The 17,899-nt window shown below is 48.3% G+C and overlaps 2 protein-coding genes across 5 annotated transcripts in view; one reads left to right on the top strand and one right to left on the bottom strand.

Moving 5' to 3' along the window:
* RNLS (renalase, FAD dependent amine oxidase) overlaps nucleotides 1-17,899 on the top strand; it is a 155,722-nt gene that overhangs the window by 5,960 nt on the left and 131,863 nt on the right. For 3 of the 4 annotated variants that reach the window (XM_084633620.1, XM_084633618.1, XM_084633621.1), the window contains exon 4: nucleotides 355-516. In XM_084633620.1, the coding sequence (XP_084489746.1) occupies nucleotides 355-516 (162 nt within the window). The remainder of the gene's footprint in view (nucleotides 1-354; nucleotides 517-17,899) is intronic. The other variant, XM_084633619.1, reaches the window with a different exon arrangement.
* LOC311523530 (lysosomal acid lipase/cholesteryl ester hydrolase-like) overlaps nucleotides 1-17,899 on the bottom strand; it is a 136,898-nt gene that overhangs the window by 36,438 nt on the left and 82,561 nt on the right. The window lies entirely within an intron of this gene.

The raw sequence follows: 17,899 nt of genomic DNA, 5'->3' as shown, positions 1-17,899 counted from the left end.
AATTTGAGGGTTTTGTTACAGTATTTAGTGTGTGTTCTACCTCTCCATGTTGAGATAGATTTGCAACATCAACAGATGAAAAAAGTGTTAATATTAAAAACTGTTATAATTGTGATCATAATTCATTAAGTTTTTACGCCCCAGTCCTGCTAACACTTAGGCATGTATTTTAATCATGTGAGTAGTTCCACTGATGGAAATGGGACAGATTAGGTGCTTAAAGTTAAGCACATGCTTAGCTGTTTGTAGGACCAGGACCATAGTTTTGATTACTTGTGGAAGTTATTCTGATATTATGCATGTTCTCTACTATCTGATACAGAATTGTATGTATTAAACTATTCTTTTTTGAAGCAGGTGCAGATGTCTTCTATGAACATCATGTAACACAGATCTACCTCAGAGGGGGGAAATGGGAGGTCTGCAAGAAAACAGGATCCCCAGAACAGTTTGACATAGTTGTTCTCACAATACCTGTTCCACAGATTCTTCAACTTCAAGGTGACATTGTGAACAGTAAGTCTTCCTACAATAAGTATTTAACACAGAATAATAATTTATAGTATGCTATAGCAAAGAACCTGTGAGTTTGTGACCAGTTCTCATTTCAGAAAGAAGGAAATATTTTGTGGATGCTGTAAATCAAGTAGGGGTGCATTGTCCAATAAACATCAGATTATGTTTTTACAGGCAATATCTTAACTGAAACCCAGTTTTCGGAAGAGAAAATCTGTTCTTTTGGAAAAAATGAGAATTCTGGTCTGTAATTTTTATATTCATAGTAAAAACTGGGACAGAGCTGTAGTAACTAGAATTTTTTGTTTGGCCCAGTGGAGGAGAAAATATAAATAGTCCCTCAGCAGTCCCCCAAGTGGCTGTTTACTGGCTTACTGCCTCCTTCAAGGCCTCTGGTTATAGGAGTAAATAAGCAGCCTTCTAACTGAGAAGCTTGTTGGGGTGAGCAATGAATACAATTTTAGTAACATCTGCAGTTTCAGGAAAAGTTTATGTTGCAATTAAACAACCGCAGATGGCCCATGTCAGCTGACTCAGCTATAGGGTTGTTTCATTGCAGGGTAGACATTCTGGCTCGGATCCTGCAAGCGCAAGTCAGCTGATACCGGCCAGCCGCAGGTGTTTAATTGCGGTGCAGACATACCCTCAGAGACATGAAGTCAAAACCAATGGTGGCCTATTGATTGACCAGGACTAGCCACTGAGGGCATACTGCCCAAATATTTTAAGTCCTCAGTTGACTCCCTGAGCACTATCGTATGCTGATCTTTAATGCACATAGATGACTGGGACCAGACTACCTTAGAGACTGCCTCTCTTTTCACTGCCTACAAAACAGTGAATATCAGAGACATTAGCTACCTGTGTCCAGAGTGAAATAGTAGAAGCAAAGGGTGCAGCTACTGCTAGGCTGTGGAATAGAGCAGGGCAGAAAAATTTGGCAAATAGTAAATTTCCTGAAGAAAAAAAAAAAGCAGCATTTTTCAATGCACTGAAACCTTTTGCTGGTTTCTTGTGTTGAATTCAATGAATAGCTTTGGCTGAGGAAAAAAAACTGAAAACAAGAATTTCAGAAATGTTGAAACTGATCATTTAAAAAAAAATGCATTTCTAAATGAGAAAAGTCAAATCAATTCAACATTTTCAAAACCCCCAAAACGCGTTTCAGTAAGCAAATAGAATAAAACCAAACCAAAATAAATCAACTATTTGCTCAGCTCTACTGTGGAATATCCTGTCAGAGAATATTAGCATGAGCTCTAGTCTGACTGTTTCCAAGCCCTACATAAAGCTAATCCACAGTAACCGAACCTAATGAACAAAAAGGAGGGGAAGATAAGGAAAGAGCGAAGAACAAAATCTCAAGTATAAGCACCATGTCTAGAATAACAAAAGCAGAGTCCATGTCTGATGACTGGAGATAAAGGAAAATATTTTCATTCCAGTCTAATTCCAAGTGCCATTCCTTTGCTATGGGACAAATAGTGCTTTAGTGACTATGGAAGAGTCTACTCACCATAGGAGTGTCTCTCGTGGCCGGGTGGCATAGCAGCCTCTTCTTTGGTGCCCCCTGCCAACAGCCACTCCAATACTGTAACGGAGTGCCTCTTCCTTTGACTTGGCCCTCCAGCCAGGTCACTTTTAATCCTACCCCTTCCAGGGTAAACCAAGCCCAACACACCAATAGTCTGGCAGCATTGAACCAGAACTTTAGCACAAACTTCGGGATTTGTGGACCTTACAGCCCTTGACTCCAGCAGCTTAACACCACACCCTAGGGGGTGTCATTAGAGAACTCAGGTCCACCTTCTACTCTGGGTTCCAGCCCAGGGATCCTGTATGAAGCAAATAAGGTCTGTTCATTCAGATCCTCTGCTATATCTTTGGGGTGCTTTTTACTAGTCCTATCTCGTTAGTCTCTTCTTCAGATCCCCAAAAAGGGGAACCAAACTAGTTATGATAACCAAAAGGTCCCGTCCCGTCCCAGACCAGGCCCAGCTGCCCCAAAGAGGCATTGATCTTAGCCAGGCCTTCCTTCACAAGCCTAACTCAGGAAATGCATTCCCTCTACCAGTCACATTTTACTGAGCTGAGCCTTTCCTCTTTATCTCCTCCCTCCAGGCTTGATGCCTTACACAGGTGTAATGGGGTGGGGCTGATTGGGCTCAGAGGCTCTCACTATTAACCCTTTTCAGTCAGTGTGGGGTCTGTGTACCCCATCTCAGTGACCACCTCTGCCATTCATGATTTTATATACTCTCTCATAATTCCTCTTACCATACATAATTCCCCTTTACCATACTAAATAATCCTGTTCTCTTTAACTCTCATTTGGAGGAGATCACTTCTAATTGTCAACATAAACAACATCATGATTCTAATAATTTTTGTAGCCCACATGTAGACCTCTTGTTTTATTAAATAAAGTTGTTTTGTTTGAATATTTAGGTTTGAATGTGGGTTTTTTAAATACAAAGTTATACTGATGGTAGTTAAAACAACAACAAAAAACCTGGCTAAGACAAGTCACTAACCTAGCCCTGGACTTTAGGCGTTTGCTGAAAAGAGTACAGTGATATTTTAATAATTTGGAGTAGATTAGAAATGGGGTATAGATCAGAGAGAGGAAGAAGGACTTTGTCTATATAATAATATCACTATAGAGAAATACAATAAAGTGACTCTTTGACTCGAGAGAAAGAAAAGGTGAGATATCAAAAATTTGGAGTAAATTGGTTGGGAGGCCAACATTCCCAAGAGAGTGCTCCAACAGTCATGGTATTTTCTGTGTAATTAAGAAGAAAGTGTAGTGGAAAGTGTGTGTGAAGATTGTCAGTCATCTGTAGTGGATAAATTGATGTATGGCCAAAAACAGTTCTGCTGTCAAACTACTGGCTGTATTTGGAAACAGTGTTTTCACAATAAGTCAAGTTATTTTTTTTTTAACTGAAGGAATATCTCAGGTGGAGTGAAAAATAAGGGGAGTAGAAAGAAGGTGTAAGATAAACATGAACATTGCTAGTATATATTTATCAGGACTGGGCATGCAAGCCAGTGCTGGTTTAAAATTGGGTTTGAAGAGTGCTGGGTGATGAACCAGGGTTCACAGGCGTTAAGTAGCATATAAGCTATAACTGCCATCTACTGGTTAGGCTGAAATGGTTTTTCAAAGTAAATTGAGTTGGTGTTCAATTTTACATGGACAGAATATCTGGTAAAAGAATATACAAATAAAGAATCAAAGTCTATTTTCTGTACTAACACACACGTCATTTATGTAGACTCCCCCAACTGGATAGGACACTAGACTCGTGTCTCTTAGTTGGATGTGTTGCAAATGTTCAGTTCACAGGTTTTTAAGTACAAGTGAATGTGTGTTTGTGGTGGTTTCAACAATATGTTTAATGACCTCAGCGTGACCGTGGATTTCTCTCTAATCAGCAGAAGAAGGCACTTGTCCTCGTAGCAATCAGTTGAGCCAAACCTATGTCAGGGCTTGAGTGACCAGACAGTAAGTGTGAAAAATCGGGACAGGGAGTGGGGGTAATAGGAGCTTATATTGTTATACCAATAAAATAAAAACCAGCAGGATCTTATTAAAGGGGAAAAGGCAAAATGCCACATTATTGTGACTATAGAAAGAATCATAGTAAGCAGTTAGTTATAGCTATAACATTCCATTCAATTTCATATTTATTCACACATTCATTCATACATATACACACACACACACACACTCAGGTTCTGCAAGGTTGTTATCATAGTTACCAGCCTTAGAGTTGCTCATGCCAAGCCACTGGCCAGGTGGCCTGGACATGAGGGCGGAGCAGGGCCTTGTCAGATGCTCACCTGATGCTCCTGGAAGTTGGTTTGCAGAATCAAACCCCAAAGTTCTCACTTTCTAGAGTCCATTTTTATAGGAATTTATTCCTATGCCAGTCTGTGGGAATTGCTTCATCATGCTGTTGCTGAATCAATCAGCAGATGGCACACTCCTGACGGCTCTGTGCTGCCAGATGTTATCTTGTTCTTTGGTTTTCCCATCCTTGAGGCTGTTGGGTGGATTCCAGTCTGCCAGTTGGGGGTCCTCTGGTTATTTCCACTTGACGCCTTCTTCAGCCGATGGACACTGGATTCTTAGGCTGGCACCTCCCTGATCATTCAGTTATTATCCACACCAAGCATCCATCCACATACATCCTCTATCTCTATTTTAATCACAATTGTTAACAAAGCAAGATGAATACAACAAAAGGGCGGGGAGTCTCTGGGTGCTGTTTCTGTTTTTACCGAGTATTGCTTTGAGTCTCTCTCTGTGTGAGTAGTTGTTGTTACAAAGAATTGCTTTGAGAACAGACTCTGTCTTAGAATGTACTAACAAAATTAGCCGCTTGCAAGTTTCAAAGTGTAGTGTCTGTTCTCATCAGTTTAATCTCTTTTGATGAACACTTGCAACACCTGCTCTGAAGATGGATTCTCCTGCTGCCATTTTTGAAAAAATTGATGCTGCTTTGAAGATGTATTCTGCTGCTGGTACTTTGGAAGGAAATCCTCTCTCTGCTCCTGAGACATCTCCAGCTGCACCGTGTACCACCACTGCTGCTGCTCCACCGAAGGTCTCTTGGACAATGACTACAAAGAAGATCCTAGGTGCCTCCAGGACATTGCAGACCAGCAGCACGAAGGGGAAGAACGGTGGCTGCTCGAAGGACCCCCTCCAAGATGCTGTTCCAGTAAGATCCTGCATCCTGAGGCCAGCCTGTCAGGACATCACAACCATCACAATATCTCCCCTGCTCCCCAGAAGCACCAGCCGCCGAGGGACAGCCCCCCCCTGCCTTACAGCAGCTGCCGACGGAGAGCCCCCCCGCTCTCCAGCAACACCAGCTGGCAATGGAGAACCCCCCCACCCTGCAGCTGCAAGGTGTTCTGAGGCGACCACGTCCCACCCCCGCAGCTGCCCAGGTTCCTGACGCTGGTGGTGCTCTCGCTGCTCTACACACCATCAAGAGAGGAATCTCCACAGACGGGACCAGCATCTCTCCAGAGACCACCCAGAGGGATCCCAGGACCTTGTCGGATGCCTGCCCAGCCGGACCTTTCGACCCAAGCGCCCACACCAGGATGAACCAGACAGCGATACCACTGATGCTGCTGGAACCACCCTTCTGCAAGGTAATGAGGACACCATCTACCTGCAGTACCCCCTCCCTGCGGACGTGCTCATCTGCGGACGTGCTCTCCGCCCTGAAGCTTCTCACGAACAAGGTCAGCTCCCAGACTACTGCACTGGGCAGCACAGCATGGGGAGGAGGTGACCAGCCCTCTGTGGAGAAAGAAGTGGTTTGGGACTATTTAGAAAAGCAGGATGAGCACAAGTCCAAGGGGCCGGATGTGCGGCATCCGAGAGTGCTAAAGGAGTTGGCGGATGTGATTGCAGAGCCATTGGCCATTATCTTTGAAAACTCATGGTGATCGGGGGAAGTCCCGGACGACTGGAAAAAGGCTAATGTAGTGCCCATCTTTAAAAAAGGGAAGAAGGAGGATCCTGGGAACTACAAGCCAGTCAGCCTCACCTCAGTCCCTGGAAAAATCAAGGAGCAGGTCCTCAAGGAATCAATTCTGAAGCACTTAGAGGAGAGGAAAGTGATCAGGAACAGTCAGCATAGATTCACCAAGGGCAAGTCATGCCTGACTAATCTAATTGCCTTCTATGATGAGATAACTGGCTCTGTGGATGAGGGGAAGGCAGTGGATGTGTTGTTCCTTGACTTTAGCAAAGCTTTTGACACGGTCTCCCACAGTCTTCTTGCCAGCAAGTTAAAGAAGTATGGGCTGGATCAATGGACTATAAGGTGGATAGAAAGTTGGCTAGATTGTCGGGCTCAACGGGTAGTGATCAATGGCTCCATGTCTAGTTGGCAGCCGGTATCAAGTGGAATGCCCCAAGGGTCAGTCCTGGGGCCGGTTTTGTTCAATATCTTCATAAATAATCTGGAGGATGGTGTGGATTGCACCCTCAGCAAGTTTGCAGATGACACTAAACTGGGAGGAGAGGTAGATACTCTGGATGGTAGGGATAGGATACAGAGGGACCTAGACAAATTAGAGGCTTGGGCCAAAAGAAATCTGATGAGGTTCAACAAGGACAAGTGCAGAGTCCTGCACTTAGGACGGAAGAATCCCATGCACCGCTATAGACTAGGGACCGAATGGCTCGGCAGCAGTCCGGCAGAAAAGGACCTGGGGTTACAGTGGACGAGAAGCTGGATATGAGTCAACAGTGTGCCCTTGTTGCCAAGAAGGCCAATGGCATTTTGGGATGTGTATGTAGGGGCATTGCCAGCAGATCGAGGGACGTGATCGTTCCCCTCTATTTGACATTGGTGAGGCCTCATCTGGAGTACTGTGTCCAGTTTTGGGCCCCACACTACAAGAAGGATGTGGAAAAATTGGAAAGAGTCCAGCGGAGAGCAACAAAAATGATTAGGAGACTGGAGCACATGACTTATGAGGAGAGGCTGAGGGAACTGGGATTGTTTAGTCTGCGGAAGAGAAGAATGAGGGGGGATTTGATAGCTGCTTTCAATTACCTGAAAGGGGGTTTCAAAGAGGATGGATCTAGACTGTTCTCAGTGGTAGCTGATGACAGAACAAGAACAATGGTCTCAAGTTGCAGTGGGGGAGGTTTAGGTTGGATATTAGGGAAAACTTTTTCACTAGGAGGGTGGTGAAACACTGGAATGCGTTCCCTAGGGAGGTGGTGGAATCTCATTCCTTAGAAGTTTTTAAGGTCAGGCTTGACAAAGGCCTGGCTGGGATGATTTAGTTGGGGATTGGTCCTGCTTTGAGCAGCGGGTTGGACTAGATGACCTCCTGAGGTCCCTTCCAACCCCGATATTCTATGATTCCACCTCCTCGGTGGCGTCACCAGCCACCTGAAGAGATGCCACAGCAAGCGGGTCGCCTTCAGCTGTGCCCTCTGCAGCCTGCCCTTCGAGACGCAGAAGCAATGCAAAATGCACTAAGTCACCTGCAGAAAACTCCTCAAGGGAATAACACAGTCTCCTGTCCCGGCTCCCAGCCCTTCTGCTGCGCGCCGGCCCGCTGCTCCTGAGCCTCAACAAAGAAAAGTGATCTTGCAAGCTGCTGTCAAGAAGCCTGCCCCCGTCGCCAGGCCAGTGGAACGGGATGCTGCGATCAAGAAGGTACCTGCTGCCTCTGGGAACATCACCCAGGTCCTCACCAGCAGGAGGCCTGTCTCACCCTCTCATGTCGCCAAGCAAATCTCCATACTGAGATGACTCAGTGCTACCTTGCCACCTGTCCAGCACGTCCCTATCCCCAGAAGGATCAGCGCCCCACCACGCATAGCTGCTCGAGATCCTGTCGCCGGACGAGCCAGCGCCACCCCTCAGACCGCCCTGTGAACTCCAACCGCCGGAGGAGCCAGAGCCTCACCTCAGAACACCCTATGAGCTCCAGCAGCCAGAGGAGCCGGCGCCAAGCCTCAGAGCACCCTGCGAGCTCCAGACGTTACTGGAGGAACCAGCCCAGCAGCCACAGCAAAGCACTGGGCCTTCATCGCCAGACAGCCCAGCACGGCCCCCAAGTCCATTCTGCAGGACACTGCCTATGGGAGATCTCACGCTCCAGCAGTAACCACCCAGGCAGCAGCCACTCATAGAAGGACCAGCGGTGTCCCAGCAACCCCCGAGCCAGACCGCGTCTCTCCAACCACTAGCAATGCCAGCATCCCACCAGAAATCCTGCCCCAGCACCCAACTGAAGGGAATCCTGACCCACGAGATAGACAGCAGGCTGACCACGCAGGCTTTGAGCCTGCACCACATGAGATCGAGGACCATGCGGGCCAGCAGCCGATGGTGTGGGCCGCCACTCCGTGGCAGACTGCCTGGACCGAGGAGCTACAAGCGGCAGCTTCCTTTGACGAATTCGACCTCCTCGTAGACAGGCTCACCCAAGGCCTCTCTGCGGAAATCGCTCCCAGGAGAAGTTTGAACCAGGAGAATGCCCCGCCTGCCCACAGAACGCCTGCTCCAAACCACAACACCACCACCGGGGAGCCAGAAGTAGAGATGTCAGCTGCCGCTACGATCCAGCAGTGGCTTTAAGGATCCAAAAGCTGTACTGGGCAAACTGCTCCAAGGCCATGAGGGAGATCCTAGATGAGCCCTCACCCTACTGCACGATCCCATCTGAGAATCTCTACAGCTACTTCAAGGATGTATTCGACCGCATAGCCTGGAATGACTCGCAGCACCCAGAGTGCCTCTGCCCCCTGCCCCGTGTCGATGAAGCAGGTGTCCTGGAAACTGACTATACGCCCAAGGAAGTGATGGCCAGACTCTCAAAAACAAAAAACACAGCTCCTGGGAAAGACGGCATCCCCTACAGCTCCTTGAAAAAACAAGATCCCGGCTGCCTGGTCCTCGCCATCTTCAACCAGTGCAACCGATTCTGCCTGACTCCCAGCTCCTGGAAGAAGACCATGATGGTACTGGTGTACAAGAAGGGCGAGCCGGAGGACCCCAGCAGCTGGAGGCCCATCTCCCTCTGTTCCATGATGTACAAGCTCTATGCCAGCTGCCTGGTGTCGAGGATCACGGAGTGGTCGGTGAGTGGGGGAGCCATCAGTGCCATCCAGAAAGGCTTCATGTCCTGTGAGCGCTGCTATGAACACAACTTTATCCTCCAAGCCACCATCGAAATGGCCAGAAGGGCGCTGAGGCAGTGCACGGTAGCGTGGCTCGACCTGGCTAACGCCTTTGGGTCCATGCCCCACCACCACATCTTTGCCACGCTCCAGGAATTTGGGATGCCAGAGAACTTCCTTCATGTGATCCAAGAGGTGTACAAGGGATGCAGCACCACCATTCGCTCGGTTGAAGGGGAGACCACGAAGATCCCAATCCGGAGTGGAGTTAAGCAGGGCTGTCCCCTCAGCCCCGTCATCTTTAACCTTGCCATGGAGCCATTGCTGCGAGCGATCTCCAATGGCACAGATGGCTTCAACCTCCACCGTGAAAGGGTGAGCGTCCTGGCTTACTCGGATGACCTGGTCCTGACCGCGGACGACCCAGAGAACCTTCAACGTATGCTAAATGCCAGCAGTTGAGCTGCCGATTGGATGGGGCTCCGCTTCAATGCAAAGAAGTGCGCAGCTCTCCACATCGACGGCAGCAAAAGGGAGTCGGTGTGGACGACAGCGTTCCAGATCCAGGGCAAGTTCGTCATCCACCTGGTAGAGGGGCAGGCGTACCAGCACCTCGGCATGCCGACGAGTTTCCGTGTCTGGCAGACACCCGAGAACACCATCCAGATGATCTTGCAGAATGCCGCCAAGATTGACACTTCCCTGCTAGCACCGTGGCAGAAGATAACCACCCTGAACACCTTCCTGATCCCCTGCATCTCGTTCGTCCTAAAGGGATCCGCCGTGGCGAATGTACCCCTCAACAAGGCAGACAAGATCATCTGGCAGTTGGTGAAGAAGTGGCTGTTCCTTCCCCAGAGAGCCAGCAACGAGCTGGTCTACATTGCTCACAGGCATGATGGTGCCAACATCCCCTGCATGGGTGACCTGTGTGACATCGCGGTGATCACCCACGCCTTTCGCCTGCTGACGTGTCCTGACTCCATGGTAAGGAACATCGCGGCAAATGTCCTCCATGACGCAACAAAGAAGTGGATCGGCAGAGCCCCCTCCAACCAAGACACCGCCACCTTCCTGAGCAGTTCCCTGGATGGCGAATTCGGATGGGACGGGCGCGACATCGCTTCACTGTGGTCCTGCGCTCGCAATGCCATGCGTTGCCTGGGGAAGCGCATCGGCTGCCGCTGGGAGTGGTGCGAGGAGCACCAGGAGCTGGGAGTCCTGGTGCCGCAGATCAGGTCCGACGACAATGCCATCATCACCCCGAGCGCCAGGAGCATGCTGGAGAGAACCCTGAAGGCAGCCATCCACTCGCTTTACATGGAAACCCTGAAGCGTAAACCGGACCAGGGTAAAGCCTTCAAACTGACCAGCAAGTGGGATGCCAGCAACCACTTCCTTGCCGGGGGCGGCTTCACCCGTTTCACCGACTGGCGGTTCATCCACCGTGCCCGGCTTAACTGCGTCCCGCTCAACGGTGACGTCCGCCACGGGAACCGAGACAAGTGTTGCAGGAAATGCAGCTACTCCAACGAGACCCTGTCCAGAGCCTGGCAGCTGCGCCACAACACCATCCAGAACCGCCTGGTGAAAGCCATCGCACCGCGCCTGGGGGAGGTCGCTTTGAACTGCGCCATCCCCGGTACTGACAGCCAGTTGCGACCTGACATGGTAGTCACCGACGAGGCCCAGAAAAAGATCATCCTCGTTGACGTCACAGTCTCCTTTGAGAACAGGAGCCTGGCCTTCCGTGAAGCCCGAGCTCATAAGCTGGAAAAATATGCCCCTCCTGGCCGACATCCTTAGAGCGAAGGGCTACGAGGTGCAGATGGATGCCCTGATCGTCGGAGCCCTGGGCACTTGGGACCCCTGCAACGAGCATGTGCTGTAGACCTGTGGGATCGGTCGATGCTACGCACAGCTCATGTGGCACCTCATGGTCTTGGACACCATCCGATGGTCCAGGGACATCTACACTGAACACATCACTGGCCACTGACAGTACCAGGAGGTGTGAGCCGATATGACATCATGCATCAACTATGGGAAAGGGACTGAGAGACTTTTTCCATTGGACCATATGAACTGGAACCATAAACTCACTGAACATTAAATCCCACCAAATGAGGGTAAATCCATCCTCATCATCGTATCCACTAATTATACTCCACACCTGAACATAGCCATTATATGAACAACATACCCCCATATCTCAATGTCTGTACTTTGACCAGTTAAACTTTTACCCCCAATCGGGGAGATTGCAGATTATGTATTCCTTACGCCACCTGTTCCTAAACCAAATTTTGCACCCCTTGATAATCTGTACTTTATTCCCAGATAACCAGAAACTTCTATGCTTAAACTCTGTACTGTTTTCTTTTTACTTCAGCATCATCTGTACTAACACAGTTAGCTGCTTGCAAGTTTCACACAGAGAGGGAGAGAAACAGTACCAAAAACCAAGAGACCTCTTAATTAGTAATACCCTGGAATTTAAACTATGGGGAATCAAACTCATTCGTGATTTTAATACAGAACTTCTTTAATATGATCCAACAATATAAGAAAAAGACCCAAAAATCCGGACTGTCCCTATACAATCAGGACATCTGGTCACCCTAGTCAGGGCAGCTATGGTTGCACCAAATCTGCCTGAGTAGCTGAAGAAAAGTAAAATCTAGCACCATCAACTGAAGCTGCCAGCTGGTTTGCTCTTGCAATGCTTATACTGCAGCAGAAGTAAATGTGCAGCTATAGATGTCCTTGAGAGAGGCAGAAGTGAAGACGGGGACCTTTCTGAAGGCCCACCTCACTCAAGGTTAGCAGTCTCCTTTGAGGCCACCTACTGCTTCACCGGCCATGACAATTAGTTCAGCTGTGGTGGTATATGTGGCGGCATTGTGCTGAATTACCCATGTTTCCCTGCACAGCTGTGCGGATGATTCCCCTTATCAAGGCCTGACAAAATTGCGTTCCTGGTTAGTGAATTACTCTCAAAACCTAGAGATGGTACATTTCTATTAATGTAGCGCCTAGGAGCTCTAGTCTAGTCTAGCTCAGTACCCCATTGTGCTAGGTGCTGTACAAACAGAACAAAAGACAGTCACTGCCCCAAAGACATTGCAGTCTAAGGGTATGTCTACACTATGAAATAAGTTCAATTTTATAGAAGTCGATTTTTAGGAATCAATTTTATATAGTCAATTGTGTGTGTCTCCACTAAGCGCATTAAATCAGCGGAGTGTGTCCACAGTACCGTGGCCAGCGTCGACTTTTGGAGCATTGCACTGTTGGTAGCTGTCTCACAGTTCCCGCAGTCTCCGCTGCCCATTGGAATTCTGGGTTGAGCTCCCAGTGCCTGATGGGGCAAAAACGTTGTCGCGGGTGGTTTTGGGTACATTTCATCAGTTGGCCCTCCCTCCGTGAAAGCAATGGCAGAGCATCGTTTTGCACCTTTTTTCCGTGCAGACACCATACTGCTGTTAGCAGATGGTGCAGTAGGACTGCTAACCGTTGTCGTCATCCACCGCTTCCGCTGCAACTCTGCTCTCTCGGTGCCATGAACCCACCTCGCAGGTCCTCTCGTTGTTCTGTACAAATATCTATTCTCGTGGCATTCGTTGTCATCCACCGCTTCCGCTGCAGCTCTGCTTTCCTGCAGACAACATACCATGGCAAGCATGGAGGCCGCTCAGCTCACTGCTGCTGTTGTGAGCATTGTAAACACCTCGCACATTATCCTGCAGTATGTGCAGAACCTGCAAAAGCAGGCGAGGAGGCGACGATAGCGTGATCATGATAGTGATGAGGACATGGACACAGACTTCTCTCAAAGCACGGGCCCTGGCAATTTGGACATCATGGTGGTAATGGGGCAGGTTCCTACCGTGGAACGCCGATTCTGGGCCCGGGAAACAAGCACAGACTGGTGGGACAGCATAGTGTTGCAGGTCTGGGACGATTCCCAGTGGCTGCGAAACTTTCGCTTGCGTAAGGGCACTTTCATGGAACTTTGTGACTTGCTTTTCCCTGCCCTGAAGCACAAGAATACCAAGATGTGAGCAGCCCTCGCAGTTGAGAAGCGAGTGGCGATAGCCCTCCAGAAGCTTGCAATGCCAGACAGCTACTGGTCAGTCGGGAATCAATTTGGAGTGGGCAAATCTACTGTGGGGGCTGTTGTGATCCAAGTAGCCAACGCAATCACTGAGCTACTGCTATCAAGGGTAGTGACTCTGGGAAATATGCAGGTCATAGTGGATGGATTTGCTGCAATGGGGTTCCCTAAATGTGGTGGGGAGATAGACGGAACGCATCTCTATCTTGGCACCGGACCACCTTGGCAGCCAGTACGTAAACCGCAAGGGGTTCTTTTCAATGGTGCTGCAAGCACTGGTGGATCACAACGGACTTTTCACCGACGTCAGCATGGGATGGCTGGGAAAGGTGCATGACGCTCGCATCTTCAGGAACTCTGGTCTGTTTGAACAGCTGCAGGAAGGAACTTACTTCCCAGACCAGAAAATTACCGTTGGGTATGTTGAAATGCCTATAGTTATCCTTGAGGACCCAGCCTACCCCTTAATGCCCTGGCTCATGAAGCCGTACACAGGCACCCTGGACAGTAGTAAGGAGCAGTTCAACTATAGGCTGAGCAAGTGCAGAATGGTGGTAGAATGTGCATTTGGATGTTTAAAAGTTCGCTGGCGCAGTTTACTGACTAAGTTAGACCTCAGCGAAACCAGTATTCCCATTGTTATTTCTGTTTGCTGTGTGCTCCACAATATCTGTGAGAGTAAGGGGGAGACGTTTATGGCGGGGTGGGAGGTTGAGGCAAATCGCCTCATGGCCGATTACACACAGCCAGACACCAGGGCGATTAGAAGAGCACAACTGCGCGCCCTGCGCATCAGAGAAGCTTTGAAAACCAGTTTCATGACTGGCCAGGCTACGGTGTGAGTTCTGTTTGTTTCTCCTTGATGAAAACCCGCCCGCTTGGTTGCCTCTACTTCCCTGTAAGCCAATCACCCTCCCTCCCTTCAATCACTGGTTTCAGAGGCAATAAAGTCATTATTGTTTCAAAATCATGCATTCTTTATTAATTCATCACACAAATAGGGGGAAAACTCGCAAGATAGTCCGGGAGGGGTGGGTGAGGAGGGAAGCTCTGGGTGGGGTAGTGGATGAGGGAAGGCGGGAAGGACAAGGCCACACTGTACTTCAAAACTTATTGAATGCCAGCCTTCTGTTGCTTGGGCAATCCTCTGGGGTGGAGTGGCTGGGTGCCTGTAGCCTCCCTCCCCACATTCTTGGGCATCTGGGTGAGGAGGATATGGAACTTGGGGAGGAGGGCAGGCAGTTATACAGGGGCTACACCTGAGCATGTCAGTTTGTTCCCCCATTAGCCTCAGCATTGCATCCTGCTTCCTCTCATCGCTCTCCTCCCTCCTCTCAATGCGTTCATTTAACACTTTTCTGGATTCTGCCATTGTTTGCCTCCACGCATTCTGCTGAGCTCTTTCAGTGCGGGAGGACTGCATGAGCTCTGAGAACATTTAATCTTGAGTGCATTTTTTTTCGCCTTCTAATCTGCGCTAGCCTCTGGGACGGAGATGATAGGGGGAGCGTAGAAACAGCAGCTGTGGGAGGGAAAAAAGGGAGAGTAGTATTTAAATGATACATTTTAGAGAACAAAGGAAAGACTATTTCACACTGAATCAAGCGATTCACATTACATAGCATATGTGCTTTTGGTACAAGGTCGCATTTTGCCTCTTATATTGAGTGCCTCCTGGTTTGGTGTGAGACATCACATGCTCGGCTGGGCAACAGAATTTGGCTTGCAGGCAGCCATGGTAAGGCAAAGGGTTTCGGCTTCTTCAGCCTTCATAACATGTGGGAACTGTTTCAAACAGCAGTACCCTCCATTCCCATACCAAACAAAGCCCGTTGGGTTGGCCATTTAAAAGGAGGGGCTGTGGTTTTGGGTGAATGTGCAGCACAACCCCACCTCCCCCTCCCCCCTGTTCTCTGGGATGATCGCTTCCCCCCCACACTGCATGGCTAGTATCAGGGAAGATCCCTGTCAGCCAAACACGAACAGCTCAGCATGAAAGGGCCTCCCCACACCGCGTGGCTAACAGTGGGGATGATTTCTTTTCAGCCAAAGGCAAATAGCCCAGCAGGAACGGGCACCTCTGAATGTCCCCTTAAACAAATTTCCCATATTTTAACCAGGTGATCATGAATGATATCACTCTCCAGAGGCTAACACAGAGAGTACCTGTACCAGGAGAGCTTCATGGAGATGTCCCTGCAGGATTTCAGCTCCATCCCCAGACACGTTAACAGACTTTTCCAGTAGCTATACTGGCCACGAATGCATCCCAAGTTTCAGGGTAAATTAATAGTTAAACACGCTTGCTTTTAAACCCTGTATTATATTTACAAAGGTACACTCACCAGAGTTGCCTTCTCCGGCTTCATGATCCGGGAGCTCGCCTTGGGAGGGTATCGGCTCCAGGGTGATGAACAGTTCCTGGCTGCTGGGGAGAAGGAATTCTCCGCTTGCCTGCTGTGTGCTATCCTCAACCTCCTCCTCCTCATCTTCCTCATCCACAAAATCCTCATCCCTGTTACGTGAGGACTCCCCCCTTGCAGGTGTCCACAGACAGTGGTGGGGAAGTGGTAGGGTCCCCCCCTAGAATTGCATGCATCATAGAAGCAGCATGTATGGGGTCTGACCCACAGCGACCGTTTGCATCCTTTGTTTTTTGGTAGGCTTGCCTCAGCTCCTTAACTTTCATGTGGCACTGCTGTGTATCCCTGTTGTGGCCTCTGTCCATCATGCCCTTGGAGATTTTGGCAAATATACTGGCATTTTGTCTTTTTGATCGGAGTTCTGCCTGCACGGATTCTTCTCCCCATACAGTGATCAGATACAGTGCCTCCCGTTCGGTCCATGCTGGAGCTCTTTTGCGATTCTGGGACTCCATGGTCACTTGTGCTGATCAGCTCGCCACGCTGGCCAAACAGGAAATGAAATTCAAAAGGGCTTTTCCTGTCTACCTGGCCAGTGTATCTGAGTTGAGAGTGCTGTCCAGAGCAGTCACAATGGAGCACTCTGGGATAGCTCCCGGAGGCCAATACCATCGAATTGCGCCCACACTACCCTAAATTCGACCCAGCGAGGTCGACTTTAGCGCTACTCCCCGGGCCGGGGAGGAGTACAGAAATCTATTTTAAGAGCTCTTTAAATTGACAAAACAGGCTTGTCATTTGCACAGGTGCAGGGTTAAATCGACCTAATGCTGCTAAATTCGACATAAACTCGTAGTGTAGACCAGGGCTAAGAATCTGTTATTAGAACTGAGATTGCATGTTTTGTTTGGAGTGGAGGCATGTGTGTGTCAGCAGTGGCTGTGGAAGAGGTAACAGAGGAGGTGAAATCATAGTTGTGAATTGCAAGAGAAGAGCTTAGGATGTACCTACTGTGTTGCTGAGATATTTAGGGCTATGCTGGTGATTTATGTACCCAAGCCTTAACCGGTTTCAGTGAAGCTTTTTGTTTTAGTGGATTTAAGTTGTATAATTGTGTAAGTGCGAGGCAGGATATTTTGAAGAAAAGGAATGGTTTAGAACTAAGGCTTGAAATGCCCTTAGTTTAATTGCTCACATCGCAGGACTTTGATACACTACAAGTCAGAAACTGAAGCCAAGAGACAAAGAGAAGGCTCAGTGGCATTGTAACATTGTTACCATGGTTTCAGAGTAACAGCTGTGTTAGTTTGTGTCTGCAAAAAGAACAGGAGGACTTTGGCACCTTAGAGACTAACACATTTATTTGAGCATAAGCTTTCGTGAGCTATAGCTCACTTCATCGGATGCATTCAGTGGAAAATTTTCAGTATTTTCCACTGAAAACTTCCGATGAAGTGAGCTGTAGCTCACGAAAGCTTATGCTCAAATAAATTTGTTAGTCTCTAAGGTGCCACAAGTCCTCCTTTTCTTTTTATTGTTACCATGATAAATATAGAAGTACTTAAAGAAGAAATGTGTGATAACTGCAATGAGGGAAGGGGAGGTGTGACATTAAAGGGAGATAAGTCACCTGTCCTCAAATCCACAGAGAGCCCTAATCATGCTGTTAGCCCCCACATTCAGCAATACATTCCTTTGCTTTCTGATGTATCATTATCCATCTTTTGATAAATTCTTAATGAAATTAAAATATATGTGGCTCTAGACTGACTACCCAGCTGCTGCCCTTTCACCAGGTGCTGTGTTCTCCCTCTCTGCTGTCACTCTGGCCTAGAGGTCCTCAGTTAGGTCCTCCCCGCACTGCTAGCAATGGTTTTCCTTTCTTGGCCAGAATGAACCAGGATTTTGTTCTGAGAACCTTTGCTCACAAACAGTGAGTCTCTAGCATTGCTGCAAGCATTCCTATCCATTCTAACTGTGTAAATTATGCTAGACCCAACCGTGTTTAAACGTGTTTGTCGCTATCACCTACTGAATGGCTTTTGATAAGATATTGTTTGTACAAACCTGTAGGTGAGGATTGTGAAACGAAAGTGGTGCTAGAGACCTCAGAGGTTTAGATCGGTTAGTGTGTGCCAGTGTTTACATCAAAAGTTAAGAATCTATTAAAGTGTTCATTGATCTTGAATGCAGCAAATTGCTAATCAGATGTGTCTGACAAGTCTT

Source organism: Lepidochelys olivacea (assembly GCF_965140295.1).
Source record: "Lepidochelys olivacea isolate rLepOli2 genome assembly, chromosome: 7".
NCBI classification, from domain to species: Eukaryota; Metazoa; Chordata; order Testudines; family Cheloniidae; genus Lepidochelys; species Lepidochelys olivacea.
The sequence above is the reverse complement of the archived record's forward strand: the minus strand, read 5'-3'. Positions and strand labels throughout refer to the sequence as shown.